This window comes from Quercus suber, unplaced genomic scaffold, assembly GCF_002906115.3.
Source record: "Quercus suber isolate HL8 unplaced genomic scaffold, Cork oak 2.0 scaffold_91, whole genome shotgun sequence".
Taxonomy (NCBI): domain Eukaryota; kingdom Viridiplantae; phylum Streptophyta; class Magnoliopsida; order Fagales; family Fagaceae; genus Quercus; species Quercus suber.
In genome coordinates, this window is record NW_027069556.1 from 1,429,088 (window position 1) to 1,445,649 (window position 16,562).

Below are 16,562 nucleotides of genomic sequence, written 5' to 3' on the forward strand. Positions count from 1 at the left end.
TAATAATATGTTTTGGGTGGATGAAATTACAATTTCTACAAAAAAAAAACTTTAATAGATTATCAATAGCAAATTGTTTTCCTAATTGGTCCAATTAATCATGGTTAAGTTTTATTAATTTTTTAGTTACGTTTTTCGGTATTTCGGATTGTAGGCAGAACAAATAAAGTTTGAAAAAGTTTATTTAAAACTAGAAGAATAATTTCCAAATTTTATGTTCTTTTTAATGATTCATAAATGTTATAAATAAATTTTATTAAAAAATGAATATTTTTGTTAACTTGCCTTTTGAATTTCGGATAAAATTGTATTATTTTCATTTTGGTGCGACAAAATTTATATTTATGATTATTCTTATATTACATTTATAAGTGTTCTTATAATAAATAAAAAAATGATTACAAAATACATTACTCTTTATTATATTAGTTTAAATTGTAAAAAAATAAAATAAAATCACCATAAAAATAATTATCACGTGCAACGCTTGGGTTTGCGGCTAGTATTTCTTATAGTGGATTCACATATGATTCATATATTTGATGCAAAAAATACATTCTCCCTGTATATATATTTTCTCTCTCACAGTATGTGTTTCATATAGTTATAGGCTTTACAAACAGGTTTTATAAGGTGTAATGAGGTATAATGCTCCCCTCACATTAAAGTGGACCCTACAAACATAGAACATCAGGTGTTTTATACACCAGATATATCGAGGACATCCTCTCATATAATAATAAGTTTGAATAATTAAAGTCATAGTAAGATCATCTATTTACATGAGAGGAGGGTGTAATACAATATAGAAAGAATCTACCATGAGTGGGAATATGCGTATGATAATTACTGCTTTGGAATACAAAAAAAAATTACTACTTTGAATAAAACTAATAACAAATTCAAAAAGCTTCATTGATTTAACCTAGATTGATTATAGTAATTGCTCATTTTAGCTGAACTCCTTTCTGGTTGGCCTGCTAGTTGCCTTCGCAATGTGCGCATCAACATCGCTGCTTCATCACCACTCCCTTCGTTTTCAACCTATCAAAGAAACATGGTCCTTTAGTGGTACTGGACTTCCATCCCACACTTTGCCTTAAATGTTCTGTTGTCATTGTCTCTTTTCTCCAAAACGATTCAACCATGGCCTTGTCAGAGAGTGACTGACACAAGAAGTAGAGTATAACTCAGAAGTCATGACTCAGATACACCCTCCACAAGGTGGAAACCCAACTCACCAAGTTGTAATTAAATAATGGGAAAGTGGTTAGTGCTGAGCTAAGTGGCTTTTGTTCCCTCCTTATGTTTTGCACTCAAGCTTTTCTGTTGTGAGTGTTCTCTTTTTTATTTTGTTTATTTATATTTGTATTCGCTACTGTTTTGCATTAATGTATCTTTCCTTCTTTTTAGAATCGGAGGTGGTTTGTCTTACAGCTCTAACTTCTCTACCTTCCAAATGTTCTCTCTTTAAGGTGCGTATCTATTCTCTGTGAACTTTTTGCAATTGCCTGAAATTTCACTTTTCCTTGTACTAACTATTGATGGGTACTTCTTATATTTAAAGTTAGCTGCTTTTTATAAGACAAAATTGTGTTTTTTGTTTCTCATTATCTGCATGTTGCTTTTGGGGGTTAAAAGTAATGCAAATTGTAAATTTAATTAATTTAATTGCCTTTGGCCCTGAATGTCACACAGAACTTAAAAGGGTGATTCTTTTTCTTTTTCAAGATTTCCTGAGCATATTGGGTTGCCTAATGCTTTTCAGTTTCTTAGTCTTTGAGTTTATTAAGCTATATCACTTTCCTTGAACAAGGACACTAAGGTGGTGTTCTAAATTTTCTTTTGATGGGAGATGCTACCATACTAGTATAAGTTGCCTCTAATGCCGATTTGGGAGATATTCATTGTGTTTTGGTAGCTTTGTTTGCATATTTCCTAAGTTCATTTTCTTTGGATTGGAGATGCTCCTATACAAGTTGCTTATAATGCCGATGTGGGAGATTTCAGTGTGTTTTGGACCTTTTGGTAGCTTTGTTTGCAAATTTCCTATTTTTATTTTCATTCTGGCAAGTGTGGTCTGTTTCATTCAGGACAGTCAGCAGTGAGGCTTATCAATTAGTATCACCATGAATCTGGTTTGGCATGTGTCAATTCTTGTTCTCTATATTGGAATATTCTCTGAAGGGGCTTCAAGACCTGATGTAGTTAATGTTGGAGCTATCTTCACATTTAGCACGATCAATGGGAAGGTATCACGGATTGCAATGAAGGCTGCTGAGGATGACATAAATTCTGATCCAAGCATTCTTGGTGGAACTAAATTGTCTATACTTATGCATGATTCCAACTTTAGTGGATTTCTTGGCATCATTGGTGGTAAACTTCTCTACTTTTCTTTTTCGTGAATACTTCTTGCCTGTTTATTTTAGCTGTCTGCTTTCTTCTTAATTTGGCCTCATAAGTACTTGGCTTCTTTTTGTTTAAGTAGAAGTTTATATTTTTGGTTGGATAATAATTTTCATGATTCACATTTCTTCATTGATTCCAGCATTAAAATACATGGAGACTGACACAGTAGCTATAATTGGTCCACAAAATTCTGTGATGGCCCATGTACTCTCACATCTTGCAAATGAACTCCATGTTCCTTTATTGTCATTCACAGCACTGGATCCCACCCTATCACGTCTGCAATACCCTTACTTTGTACAAACAGCACCCAATGATGAATTCCAGATGACTGCTATTGCTGAAATGATTAGTTATTTTCGTTGGGGAGAGATTGTTGCAGTTTATAGCGATGATGATCAGAGCCGAAATGGTATTACTGCTTTAGGTGATAAACTTGCAGAAAGACGCTGCAAAATTACTTATAAAGCAGCACTTCCCCCTGACCCTACAGCAACACAAAGTGACGTTAAAGATCAACTAGTAAAGGTTCAAATGATGGAAGCTCGAGTAATTGTTTTACATACCTACTCCAAAACAGGTCTCTTGGTTTTTGAGGAGGCCCAGAATCTTGGAATGATGGATCATGGGTATGTTTGGATAGCTTCCACTTGGCTATCTACTGTTCTAGATTCAGTCTCACCACTTACTTCAAAAACTGCACGCTCTATCCAAGGAGTTCTGACACTTCGTCCACACACACCAAATTCAACAAGGAAAAGTGCTTTTATGTCACGGTGGCAAAAGCTGAGTAATAATTCTATTGGGTTCAACCCTTATGGTCTATATGCCTATGATACTGTTTGGATGATTGCTCGTGCAGTAGATTTGTTGCTTGATCAGCATGGAACAATTTCATTCTCCAACGGTTCTTATTTAAATCATCTGGGGAAAGGGACTCTGAATCTTAGTGCGTTAAGCATTTTTGATGGGGGGAAGCAACTGCTTGACAACATATTGCGGACCAATATGACAGGTTTGACGGGACCTATTCAATTTAGTCCTGACAGATCTCCATTCCATCCTTCATTTGATATCCTTAACGTGATTGAAACTGGTCATAGGCAGATTGGATACTGGTCTAATTATTCTGGACTATCTGTTGTGACCCCGGAGACACTTTATACAAGACCACCAAACCGTTCTAGTTCAAGTCAGCAATTAGACAGTGTGGTATGGCCTGGAGGAACTACAGAGAAGCCTCGTGGATGGGTTTTTGCAAACAATGGAAGGCAGTTGAGAATTGGAGTTCCAAACCGAGTTAGTTATCAGGACTTTGTCTCACGATCAAGAGTAAATGGTACTGATACAGTCCAAGGATATTGCATAGATGTCTTCCTTGCTGCCATAAAGTTGCTTCCTTATGCAGTTCCATATAGGTTCATTCTCTTTGGAGATGCTCATAAAAATCCAAGCTACTCTGAGCTTGTAAATATGATCACAACAAATGTGAGTATAATTTAATGAGAAAAAATACTTTTTTTTCTTACAATTACAGATAAAACATTGTATATGGCTCCAATTGATCCTGTGACTTTGTTTTGTAGGTTTTTGATGCTGTTGTAGGTGACATTGCAATTGTCCCAAACAGAACAAAGATAGTGGATTTTACTCAGCCATATATAGAGTCAGGACTAGTTGTGGTGGCCCCAGTCAGGAAGTCAAATTCAAGTGCCTGGGCATTCTTAAGACCATTTACTCCATACATGTGGGCTGTCACAGCAGCTTTTTTCCTTATTATTGGAACTGTTGTGTGGATTCTTGAACATAGAATAAATGATGAATTCCGAGGACCTCCTAGGAAACAAATAGCCACAATACTATGGTGAGTACTCTGTACATTGGACATATAAGACAGAAATTTTTGTGTACATGTATCAACATATGGCTTTCATGTTTAAGGATAGACCAGCATCTAACTTCTGTTGAATGTGCCAAAAATAAATAAAAATAAAAATTTTGTGTACCTCACATGAATGAACAATAAAAGAACCAGTCATGGTGTATCTAACCTGACAATGGGGTTCAACACGGACAAGTGAATTTTTGCATCATCTTAACATAGTTCTTTCTGTAATGTCTCATCTGCCATTTTTTTTTTTTAATCTTGCAGGTTTAGCTTCTCTACTATGTTTTTTGCGCATAGTAAGTATTTCCATTTTGACAGTCTACAATATATTACTTTACTGGTTCTTAAATGGTACCTTACCCAATAGTGCCAACTCTGGATTCTTCAAATTTCCAGGAGAAAATACAGTGAGCACACTTGGTCGTGTTGTGATTATCATCTGGCTTTTTGTGGTTCTCATAATCAACTCAAGCTATACAGCGAGCCTGACATCAATACTCACAGTGCAACAGCTTTCCTCTCCCATCACAGGAATTGATTCCTTGGTGACTAGCAATGAACGGATAGGATTCCAAGTAGGATCTTTTGCTGAAAACTATTTGATGGAGGAACTCAACATCCCAAAATCTAGACTAGTTGCTCTTGGCTCACCGGAAGAATATGCTGTTGCACTTGAGAACAGAACTGTTGCTGCTGTGGTTGATGAACAGCCATATATAGAGCTCTTCCTGTCAGATCACTGCAAGTTTAAAATTAGAGGTCAAGAGTTCACCAAAAGCGGGTGGGGATTTGTAAGTATCTCAACATGTTGATTAATTTAGTTGTCATTTCTACACCTGCTCATCCAGTTGATTTTATTATCTTTCAAATTACATGGCCTGTAATAGAAACTTGTGTAAAATTTTAGCTGGATTCTAAATGCTTGAAGGTTGATGTGTGTGCAGGTTAGTTAGCACAGAAGTGAATTGATAAGTAACCAAAGCACTGACAGTTAAAATTTTTAAAAAAATATATAGAATATTTTATGTGACAGTATCAAGGTGGATAGAACCATATTCTTTACACAGAGATGGGGTAAACAAAAAAGAATATGGGTTTATTTGGTAGCAAAGAAATAAGAATGGCTTCTAGATGAACTATAAACCAAAGAAGTTCCAAGGTTGGGTTTAAGTACAAGAGTTTTCAAGTATATTTACCATTGAAATAATTGCACTAAGAGCTGGTGATATACTTCTCTTTAAGAAAAGCTAACGAGTGATTTCTTTGAATATGAGATGTTTTCTTTTAAAGGCTGGCCATATCCTGACCCTCAGTTTTGTTTCAGTATAAAGCATTTGAAATAGAGCACAAAAACCGATATTCATGGCCATTGAAATATATCTTTGCTTGAGTTTTCTAATAACACATCATCAATCTTCTCAGAAACCATAATTTAACTGGCTCATGTCTGGGAATTTTTCAGTATCTCCTGTAATTATTTTTGACAGTCAATATTGATACCAATATAATCTCCTTAAACGTATTTGTTTAGTGCAATTGATTTTTATACTTTTTGTGTTCTTATTAAGGCATTTCCAAGAGACTCCCCTTTTGCCTTGGACCTGTCTACCGCCATACTCACCCTATCAGAGAATGGTGAACTCCAAAGGATCCATGACAAGTGGTTGTCAAGGAAATCTTGTGGTTCCCAGGCAACAACTAATGAATCAGATGAGCTTCAATTAGAAAGCTTCTTGGGGCTGTTTCTCATCTGTGGAGCAGCATGTTTTCTTGCTCTTCTTATATACTCTTGCTTGATGTTATGGCAGTTCCGCCGGCATGGAATTCCTGAAGAATCCGATCCTTCTAGAGGTGCCGGCTCCCATTCAGCACGTGTGCGGACATTCCTATCATTTGCTGATGAAAAGGAAGAAGTGTACAAAAGCAAGTCAAAAAGAAAACGTGAGGAAATGCTATCAAGTAGTCGTGTGAAAGAAGATGAATCTAAGAGAACTCAAATGGACAATTCTCAGCAGAGGCATGACTGCGAGATTTCAGTTCACTAACAATTTTAATTTGTCCTAATTATATCACTAACTTTCAAGCAAGATATAGGTACAACGGGTTATGAAATTCAAATAGCTTTTCATGTAGAGATCATTTCGTTTGTTATGGTATATACTTCAGCTTGTATTGTTGTAAGTGTTTGATGGTCTACACAAATGTATTTGGTTCAAATATTAATACTCTCTTTTGTAAGCATCAACATCAAATGTTCTAAAAATGTCATTTTAACACATAAAAAATGCTACTTTATTATTTTAACATGCCAGTTTACAATTCATTATATATCACATTTTTTATTCTTCAATTCTATACATTAAAATGCAGACATGTGAGGGGAAAAGAGAGTGAGAGAATAAACAATAAATGAGCAAGAGAGAGGGCTCACCAAAGTGAATAAAAAAGAAATAAATTTTTTGAGATTTTGCTATAGTGTCGTTCTATTGATAGAACGATACTATAGCATGTTGGAAATTTTTTTTGAGATTTGAAACACTTCATGAAGCTAAGATTTTGGTGTTTGATGTGTCAAATGCCAAAAATTTGGCATTTGGCACACCTATGCCAATGCTCTTACAATTCTAAGACTCAAAGTTTGGAGTTGTTTTCTTTTTGTACCAAGGTTAGAGACCCTGCCCTTTAAACCAATGTTTGATTCCATTTCTATTTAGTTCAAATTTGTAATAATTTGACCATTAAAAGAGACATTAAAAAAAAAATTATTTATATTTGGGATAAAACCATCAGAAGAGAGATAGGTAAAAGAGAGAGAGAGACAGGAACCAAGGAGAAACTCTCCCTCCATTCAAACATATCCTAAAATTTAGATGTTACACAAAGTACTGTTTACTAGATTAATCTATGGTAAAAGTTTTGGCTAATACAAGATATTACCAAAATTTTTCAAAGTATATCAAATTTGCTCTCTAAGTACAAAGACACTTAATACTGTTTAAAAGTTTCCCCGGTTTAAGAGTTTCCTACATCAAGTCAACCGATTGTCTTATCATTTTTTTTAAACCAAAACAAAACTTCCAATAGCTTGTTTTAATTGCATAAGTCTCACACTTGATCTCACACTACATTAAGACAATTTATGCGCAATGTAGTATATAGATAGCTAATGCTAAAAATTAGTTGTAAAAAATGGAGAAAAATGTTGGGAATTTTCACAATATCAAGCAATTTTTTTGTTCTTCATAAAAAAATAAATAAATAAAAAGAAGAAGAAGAAGAAGAAGAAGAAGAAGAGGAAGAAGAAGAAGTAACTTTTTTGTTTATTAAGGAGCAAATCAAAATTTTCTTTAAAAAAAAAAGAAAAATAGTAGTACCTAAACGTTGATCCAAAATTTAAGGTAGTTTTTTTGTAAATTGTATATTAGCCCCAGAGCCTTTCTCACTCTCACTCTCACTCTCACTCTCACTATCACAGTGTTTGTGTTAGTGAGTGCTAAGCTAAAAGCAAAGCAAAAGCTTGCAAAACAAAGAGATTTTTTTTTTTTTCAAAATAATACTAAAATTCAAACAATTTTGTTAGTTAGCATATTTTCAAAACTATTTAGCAAACTAACATCTCGAGTGCAAGGAACTTGATTTTGGTGCGCTAAATCGAGCATTACCCAAAAACCCAAACCAAACGAAGAAGAAACATGAAGAAGGCAAACAGACCGGAGAGATCAAATGAAGAAGGAATAAACGCGAAGAAACCCAGACCAAACAAAGAAGGAAGAAACCCACGAACCTAGATCTCCCAAACCCAAACTATTCGACTCATATTGAACCTAAGCAACGACGGCAAAGGTTCCAGGAGGAGGCGGAGGCGGCGGCGGCGGCAGCGACAAAGCTCTAGGTGATGCCGTTTGATAATGTTTCGTTGAGCTTGGGTCTTTGGTTTGATGATATCTTAGGGAAATCGAGTCTTGAAGACTCAAGTTTCATGGAACTCGAGTTCATCACACTCGATTTAGCACAGCAAAATCAAGTCCCTTGCGCTCGAGATGTTAGTTTGCTAAATTGTTTTGAAAATGTGCTAACTAACGAAATTGTTTGAGATTCAGTGTTATTTTGAAAACAAAAAATCCCAAAAACAAAGCAATGGCTCTTTGGTATCAACCTCCTTCTACATTGAATCTTATATCACCCACTCTCAAACTCAACTCTTTACGCTGCAACTGCAACTGCAACCTCTCTATTCTGAATTCAAGACCCACCCACATACCCGAACCCAAACTCGAACCTGTATTCGCCTCGGTCAAAACCTTCAGTCCTACCACCATGGCCTACCTCCCCCAGCTTTGACTTCCTTGGCTATGCCGTTGACGGATTCAGAGACTTCGTCTCCCTCTCCGTCGACTCCTCCGTCTGCCCTGGAGAGATCACCATCACGCAAGTATCCAGTGACGCCGCTGGAAAACTCAGCTGCGATCCTCACTCCAATTACGCCGGCATCATTGCGATCAAGGTAATTAACTCGCTCAGAATCCGATCGGTAGGACTTTCATTCTCACTAGAAAAGGCTTGCCTTTAGATAGTGGACTCGGATCTAGCGCCGTAGTGCCGCCACTGGAGCAATTTTCATCAACGAACTGTTCGGCGGGAAGCTCTGGAAGGAGGAGCTGGTACTCATTGGAATTGAAATCAGAGGAGAAGGTTTCCGATTATCACACTGATAATGTGGGGCCGGTGATAATGGGAGGCTTTGTTCTGATTCGAAACTACGAGCCCTTGGATTTGAAGAAATTGAATTTCCGTGAAAAGAAAGATCTTTACTTTGTATTGGTGAGCCCCGAATTCAAGGCTCCGACTATGAAAATGAGGGCTACATTGCCTTTAGAGATAGGAATGGCTGATTTTGTGTGGAATTCAAGCTAGGCGGTGGCATTGGCGGCGGCGGTATTGGAAGGCGACGTGGCGGGGTTGGGGAAGGCGTTATCGGGGGATAGAATTGTCGAGCCAAGACAAGCACCATTGATTTTGGGGATGGAAGTTGTGAAAAAGGTGGCAATTGAGGCCGGGGCATTTGGTTGTACCATAAGTGGGGCGAGGCCAACAGCGGTGGCGATGATTGATTGTGAGGAGAGGGGTGAGGATTGTGGAGAGGATGGTGGAGGCGTTTTGGAGAAAAGGGGGATTAAAGGCGGTGGTGGCAGTGAATCGGCTTGATCGGGTGGGTGCTAGGCTTGTTGATAGCAAGTCTAGATGATGATGATGATGGTGATTGCAATAGAAGGTAGATTTTATTTTAAAGCATTGGTTTTGGTTTGGTTTTGCTTTGCTTTGTTGTAGAGTTTTGCATAAACCAAATCAAAATCAGTGGTTTCACCAAAAACGAAATTTATTCCTAATCTTAGGCCTGGATGATCATGATGAATGCAATGGAAGGTAAATTTTGTTTTTTTGGGTGAAAGCTTTGGTTTTGGTTTTGGTTTGGTGTTTGGCTTTGATGTAGAAGCAAAATCAATGCAAGCCTAGATGGTTGTGATGATTGCAATAAAGGGTAAATTTTGTATTTTGGCGAAGCATCATTGATTTCGGATTTGGTTTTTGATTTGATATAAAGTGTAGCAAAAACCAGTAACCAATTTTGACAATCGTTCTCTAACTAACTATTCATATTAGGTTAAATACAAAGGAAAAAATAGATTTAAATTATTAAATTTAATCAATACAATCATGAACAAAATACCTACAAAAATCGAACAAACCTAGCTTAATCCCTTAACCATACCAATAACAACAAACACAACTCCCACCCAAAATTGAACAAAATACCCACAAAACCATTAAGATTTGGGGTTTTCAATTGAGAGAGAGAGAGAGAGAGAGAGAGAGAGAGAGAGAGAGAGAGAGAGAGAGAGAGAGAGAGAGAGTAGCAATTTTTTTGTTCTTCAAAAAAAAAAAAAAATAGTAGCACCTAGACATTGATCCAAAGCCTCTCTCACTCTCCCAATCACAGTGTTTGTGTGCTAAGCTAAAGCAAAGCAAAAAGCTTGCAAAACAAAGCCATGGCTCTTTGGTATCAGCCTCCTTCTACATTGAATCTTATCTCACCCACTCTCAAACTCAACTCTTTACGCTGCAACTGCAACTTCTCTGTTTCGAATTCAAGACCCACCCACATACCCGAACCTGAACCCAAACCCGTATTCACCTCCGTCAAAACCTTCGCTCCTGCCACCGTGGCCAACCTCGGCCCCGGCTTCGACTTCCTCGGCTGCGCCGTTGACGGTCTCGGAGACTTCATCTCCCTCTCTGTTGACTCCTCCGTCCGCCCCGGAGAGATTGCCATCATGCCAATATTCGGTGACACCGCAGAAAAACTCAGCCGCGATCCTCTCTCCAATTGTGCCGGAATCGCTGCGATCGAGGTCATGAACATGCTCGGAATCCGATCGGTAAGACTTTCTCTCTCGCTAGAGAAAGGCTTGCCTTTAGGTAATGAACTCGGATCTAGCGCCGCCGCCGGAGCAATCGCCATTAATGAACTGTTCGGCGGGAAGCTCCGGAAGAGGAGCTAGTACTCGTCGGATTGAAATCAGAGGAGATGGTTTTCGGTTATCACGATGATAATGTGGGGCCGGCGATAATGGGAGGCTTCATTCTGATTCGAAACTACGAGCCCTTGGATTTGAAGAAATTGAATTTTCCCATAAAAGAAAGATCTTTAGAGGATCCACATTAGTGGATGCAAAATTTTGTATAATAGAAAAAAATACTATTTTTACGCATTTTGTCTCAAAATTACTCTATATCAGTGCTTCTAAAATCTTGTATAATCTTGTATATTTATTCACGAGTTACAGTAATCATGCATATATACACGGTTACTGTAGCATGTGTATATAATATTTTTATAATTTTTGATTTGCTCCTTTTTTTCTCTCTCTTCTCCCTTTGCAAAACTAACCCTCCCTCATCATGTTCTTTCTTCCTTTGATACACACACTCTTATAGACACAAAATCAAAAATCAATTACAAACATCAAAAATCAACCACAAAATCAACTACTAGAACAAAATCGTTGGATCAGTGATCGATGATTGTGAATCGTGGATTGGAGAAGCGATTTGGATCGGTGTTGATGGAGATCGGTGATGGGTTGGCGGAGATCGATGTTAATGGAGATCGGTTTTAATGGAGATCGATGTTGATGGAGTGCTTGTGATGGGTTGTTGGAGATCGGTGTTGATGAAGATCAGTTTTGTGGGTTGATGAAGATCGGTGGATTGGAGAGGCGTTGTGGTGCTTGTGATGGCTATGGTGTTGATGGAGTTCTTGCTCTGGTGCTTTTGGGTTTTGACCGTGAGAGAAAGAAGAAGAAAGAAGAGGAAGAAAAGAAAGAGGAAATGGCACAGAAAAGGAAAGAGAAAGAAAATGAAGTATTGGAAAAAGAAACGGGTAGGTAAAATAATATTAAAAAAAGAATATAAAAATATTATTTATATAAAATATAGTGTATAATAGATAGACTGATGTGGGTGTTTTGTAAAATTAGTTGTGCAAAATAGAAAAAGTAGGTTTTTTGTGTAAAATAGACGGAATCTTTTGCACCCACTGATGTGGTTGCTCTTACTTTGTATTGGTGAGCCCTGAATTCGAGGCTCCAACTAAGAAAATGAGGATTGCGTTGCCTTTAGATGATGATGATGATAATGATTGCAATAGAGGGTACATTTTATTTTTGTAATAAAATGATTAAATTCACTATTTCCTAATAGCTTAAGTTTTTAGGACAATCGGTAATTTAACAGAAGCAAAATCAATGCAAGCCTAGATGGTTGTGATGATTGCAATAGAGGGTAAATTTTGTATTTTGGTTAAGTATCATTGATTTCGGATTTGGTTTTTGATTTGATATAGAGTGTAGCAGAAACCAGCAACCAATTTTGACAACTGTTCTCTAACTAACTATTAACATTAGGTTCTTCCTTTGGAAGATGTTTTATGTTTTCCTAAGGTTTTGGATTTTTTAACTTTACGATTCTCTCTGATGCCACATCTCCCACTTCACTTAGATAAATAAAAATTGAATCTTGAAGTATTTCTGTGTATCAATAGAAAAATTGCTTATTCTTTAGGCTGTATAGAATTATGTCACATATTCCCTTAATTGCTTGCCATAGCATGCATAGAAAATTTTGATTATGCATTTTGGATCAAGAAGCCCTATATATGGCTAGTTCACTTCCTTCATATGCTATTCAGAAGTTGGACCATAAGGTCAGCTGGGATTAACCAGCAGATCAGAGTTTACCAGTGCTTCAACTTATAAAAAAAAAAAAGAGTTTACCAGTGCTTCAGTTTTTTGAATGTACTTTGACAACCAGGCCTTAGGTAAAGTAGGCCTGGTGTCTCTGAATTTTCTGATTATGGAGACAAATCCTTCATTCAGCTGTGGCGGAAGTACATACATGTTCTATGAATGTGTAATGTTGAGTGTATAATTTTCTTATATTGTCTGTCTAGTGAGGATTTTCTCCAAAATTCTATTGAAGTGATAATTAGAGGAAAACGTGGTTGCTACTTGCTAGGATTACAAATTTTTGAAGCATAAACTTAAGCCTTAAATGCGTGGCTTAATGGTATAACCATACTAGAAATTTAGCTATGGTTTGGTGATCAATAAAAGCATTCGATCACAGTTGGAAAAGTGCATCATCTTGAACGAGAAAGAAACTAAATAAAAATGATAATAATGTCTCTCTCCCTCGAATATGATTATGACCTTTTACAGTGCTACTGAATGCGGGTGCTACCAACATCAAATGAAAGAATTTTAGGTTGTTAGGATGTTCTTTGAAAACCATTTCGCATAACCATGCTTAAAATGGACTGGTTTTGTTCTGATTTTAAGGATGCTTTTAATTTTATTGTTAATTTTATTTTTTTTATTATTACTATAATAATATAAAGTCCATTTGAAGGTTTTTATTTTTTGGAAAAATTATTATTGATTTGTTGAAAATGTTAAAGTATATATAGTTATAGACTTATAGCTAATTAAGGAAAAAAAAAATAACATTAACAAATAAACTAAAACTTTTTAAAGAAAATAAAGCTATTACTGATTAAGCATTTACTTGTTTTCCAAATTTGTAGTCAGCATTGCAAAGAGACTTTTAGCTTTACTTATGTTTAAACTTCTTTCAGGAAAACCATATATTTGTACACAAACTAAGCTAAGAGTCTGGTTGTTTGGTATCTGAGGAAAAAATTAGAAAAAGAAAATTGAATTTAGTGATGTTATCCATTTAATTAAATTGGAAATATGGAAGGGTTATTTCCAATAAATTTTTATTTATGAATAATAAGTTAAATATGATAAGCAAGCAAAGAACATACTGAAAATGATTGCAAAAGACATTTTTAAAATTACGTTTTTGGCGAAACAAGCATATACCATGTTCATTGTTATGTTAATTTTTTCTTAGCAAATTGTTTGTTTATTGGGTCTTAATTATTTCTGGCTTCAGTCTCAAAGCTTCCTCTATATACGTTCAAGATAGAGAGAGAGCATCCTATTGAAGATGGAAATGTGAATGTGAATTCGTCTGAAGAACTACCTCAGGTATTTTTCCTTCACAATTTGTTGCTTGGACAGTGGGAGGATCGAATGAGGCGTGGCCTTTTTCGCTACGACGTAACCAATTGTGAGACAAAGGTTATCCCTGGGAAATACGGATTTATTGCCCAGCTAAACGAAGGTCGCCACCTGACGAAACGGCTCACTGAATTTCGGGTCGATCAGGTTCTTCAGCCCTTTGATGACAGTAAATTCAACTTCACCAAAGTTGGCCAAGAAGAAGTGCTGTTCAGGTTTGAACCAAGCAATGACAACAAGAGCCACTTCTTCCCTAGCGCAGATATAGCTTCAGATTTGAACTCTCCTAGCGTTATTGCCATCAATGTAAGCACAATGATCTATAACAAAAGTAGCTACTTTGTTCTTTTGTTAGATTATATATGACCTTATTTATATGCTTTTTAATGTTCTACTTGGATCTTTACTTTGTGTTTGAACGAATTCTTTTAGTACTTGTCTTGACTAACTGAGGTATGAACTTAATTTGTTTTTCAGGTGAGCCCTATTGAGTATGGACATGTTCTAATGATACCTCGGCTTCTCGACTACTTGCCACAGAGGATCGACCATAAGAGCTTCTTATTTGCAGTTCATATGACTAGAGAAGCAGCAGATCCCTTTTTTAGAGTGGGTTACAACAGCTTGGGTGCATTTGCCACTATTAACCACCTGCACTACCAAGTATACATCTATCTTTTCCTATCCAATTGACCTATTTATTAATTTCTGATACAAGATCATATAGATTCAAATTTTGTTATTGTTCTACTTGATTACAGGCATATTACTTGGCAGTGCCTTTACCAGTTGAGAAAGCTCCAAACCGAAGAGTAGGTGAGGAGAAGGGGCTGAGCGATAAAGGAGTGGTTGTTTCAGAGCTGTGGAATTATCCAACACGAGGTCTCGTTTTTGAGGGTGGAAATACGATAAGCGATTTATCTGATGTAGTTGCTAGTTCTTGCATTTGCCTGCAGAACAAAAATATCCCTTTCAATGTGCTCATCTCAGATTGTGGGAAAAGGATCTTTTTGTTTCCTCAGGTATTGTTATTTCTTATAACCACATTTGCTGACTTCGTACGTTCTTAGTGGCTTTGTGGGGTTTAAATTAGACTTCAGTTCAGGCTTCTTCTTTATTAAAACACTCATTTGTGATTGTGACTCTCATTAAAATTAGACTAATGTTAAGCATACAACAATTTTCACAAATTTTGACATGATCTATTGTGACTAGAACAACATCCCTTTTACTTGGTTTCATTATTGACACAACTTTCTATATTCATCAAACACAACATGTCATATATTAATCATTTTGAAAATACCGTGTATCTAAACCTATTGTTAAAATTATTCAGATTTCGTATGTAGTGTGCCTTCACGCACACACAAAGGTGATACATTGATGAGCGCTTTCATCAAGAGTTTTGTAACTTGATAGCATTTTTTGGTCTCCTTCTTTTATAGGAGAATCAAGGTTTTAAGTCTCCTTCTCCCCAGTAGTTATAACAGTTGAATTACATAATAGTAATACTTGCTGTGCTTAATATAATTTCTTTAGCGAAAGAACTAATATAGTTGCTTCACGTGTATGTTCAGTGTTTTGCTGAGAAACAAGCACTTGGAGAAGTAAGCCAGGAGATATTGGACACTCAAGTAAATCCAGCAGTATGGGAGATCAGCGGACACATTGTGCTGAAAAGAAGGAAGGATTTTGATGATGCATCACAGGCGTATGCATGGAGACTTCTTGCTGAGGTTTCTTTATCAAAAGTTAGGTTTCAATTGGTGAAGGATTATGTATTTGAAGCAGCAGGATTGCAGAAGGCAAATGTGGAAGAGAATAACATAAACGAAAAAGAATCTCTTTACAAGACACCTGCTCGTCCAGCTGCCCCACATTTACCTCGAGACTTTTCAGTTCATCAATGACAGATTCTTCATTGGCTGAAGGTGATCGCCCTACTATGATGAAGGTTATCAAGATGTTTGATATTGAAACTGTGAACCTTCCAACTCCCAAAGGACCACCTTTTTCAAAAGGAGAGACCAATCCAAGGCAACTTCTTCTAATCAAACAGAATCAAATGATGAATTAACGAATACTCCAGAAGGACGATGATGCATGGTAAAGATTCTCATGAGTCTTGTAAATCTCTTAATTACTTATGCAAATTTCACCCACAAATAGAAATATAATGTTTTCTTATTAACATTTCTTGAAAAGTTTGGGGGGTCATAGCCCCCCGGCTTGTATATACCTTTGCCCCTGATTTGACTTGTAAGTAATTTTATTTTTATTGTCTTATAATCTCTCTATATTATAATTTTTTAATTATTTTTCTATTCTAAGTAAAATTAATAAATTTAGCATTTTCCTTTTAGAAATAAGGAAAATATGGACCTTGATACGATGACATTGACATGTACATGTGGCCCTACTCATTCATGGGGAGAAGCTGAAAATACTATTGAATTTCTATGACTCTTAACTCATAGATGCCTTTTTTCATATTATTTAGCTATAAAAAAATCAAGTTGCTTGGGTTTGGCTAATTTAAAACTCAATTCATTATTTTTATCGAACTGATGAGTTGAGTCCAAGTCTTGTTTTCAAAATTGTTTGTCAAACATGCC

The 16,562-nt window shown here is 36.3% G+C and overlaps 2 protein-coding genes and 2 pseudogenes across 8 annotated transcripts; all 4 read left to right on the forward strand.

Moving 5' to 3' along the window:
• The first annotated feature begins 913 nt into the window (after nucleotides 1-913).
• LOC112010597 (glutamate receptor 3.2) lies at nucleotides 914-6,502 on the forward strand. Of its 7 annotated transcripts, none has more exons than XM_065774395.1 (8): nucleotides 914-1,331; nucleotides 1,414-1,475; nucleotides 2,094-2,379; nucleotides 2,552-3,900; nucleotides 3,999-4,276; nucleotides 4,565-4,596; nucleotides 4,697-5,091; nucleotides 5,869-6,502. In XM_065774395.1, exons 3-8 carry the CDS (start codon nucleotides 2,130-2,132, stop codon nucleotides 6,343-6,345), a joined length of 2,781 nt encoding a protein of 926 aa, XP_065630467.1. In that variant the 5' UTR covers nucleotides 914-1,331; nucleotides 1,414-1,475; nucleotides 2,094-2,129; the 3' UTR covers nucleotides 6,346-6,502. The 7 variants fall into 7 exon arrangements, with proteins under 7 accessions (XP_065630467.1, XP_065630473.1, XP_065630468.1 ...); XM_065774401.1 differs by having other exon boundaries at nucleotides 6,109-6,502; XM_065774396.1 differs by having other exon boundaries at nucleotides 2,099-2,379.
• Nucleotides 6,503-8,437: 1,935 nt separating this feature from the next.
• Nucleotides 8,438-9,545, forward strand: LOC112010586 (homoserine kinase-like; annotated as a pseudogene).
• A 680-nt stretch (nucleotides 9,546-10,225) lies between these two features.
• Nucleotides 10,226-11,208, forward strand: LOC112010595 (homoserine kinase-like; annotated as a pseudogene).
• A 171-nt stretch (nucleotides 11,209-11,379) lies between these two features.
• Nucleotides 11,380-16,354, forward strand: LOC111991604 (GDP-L-galactose phosphorylase 2). The gene is made up of 6 exons (XM_065774349.1): nucleotides 11,380-11,457; nucleotides 11,522-11,741; nucleotides 13,817-14,250; nucleotides 14,422-14,607; nucleotides 14,706-14,966; nucleotides 15,525-16,354. Exons 1-6 carry the CDS (start codon nucleotides 11,380-11,382, stop codon nucleotides 15,855-15,857), a joined length of 1,512 nt encoding a protein of 503 aa, XP_065630421.1. The 3' UTR covers nucleotides 15,858-16,354.
• Nucleotides 16,355-16,562: the final 208 nt, after the last annotated feature.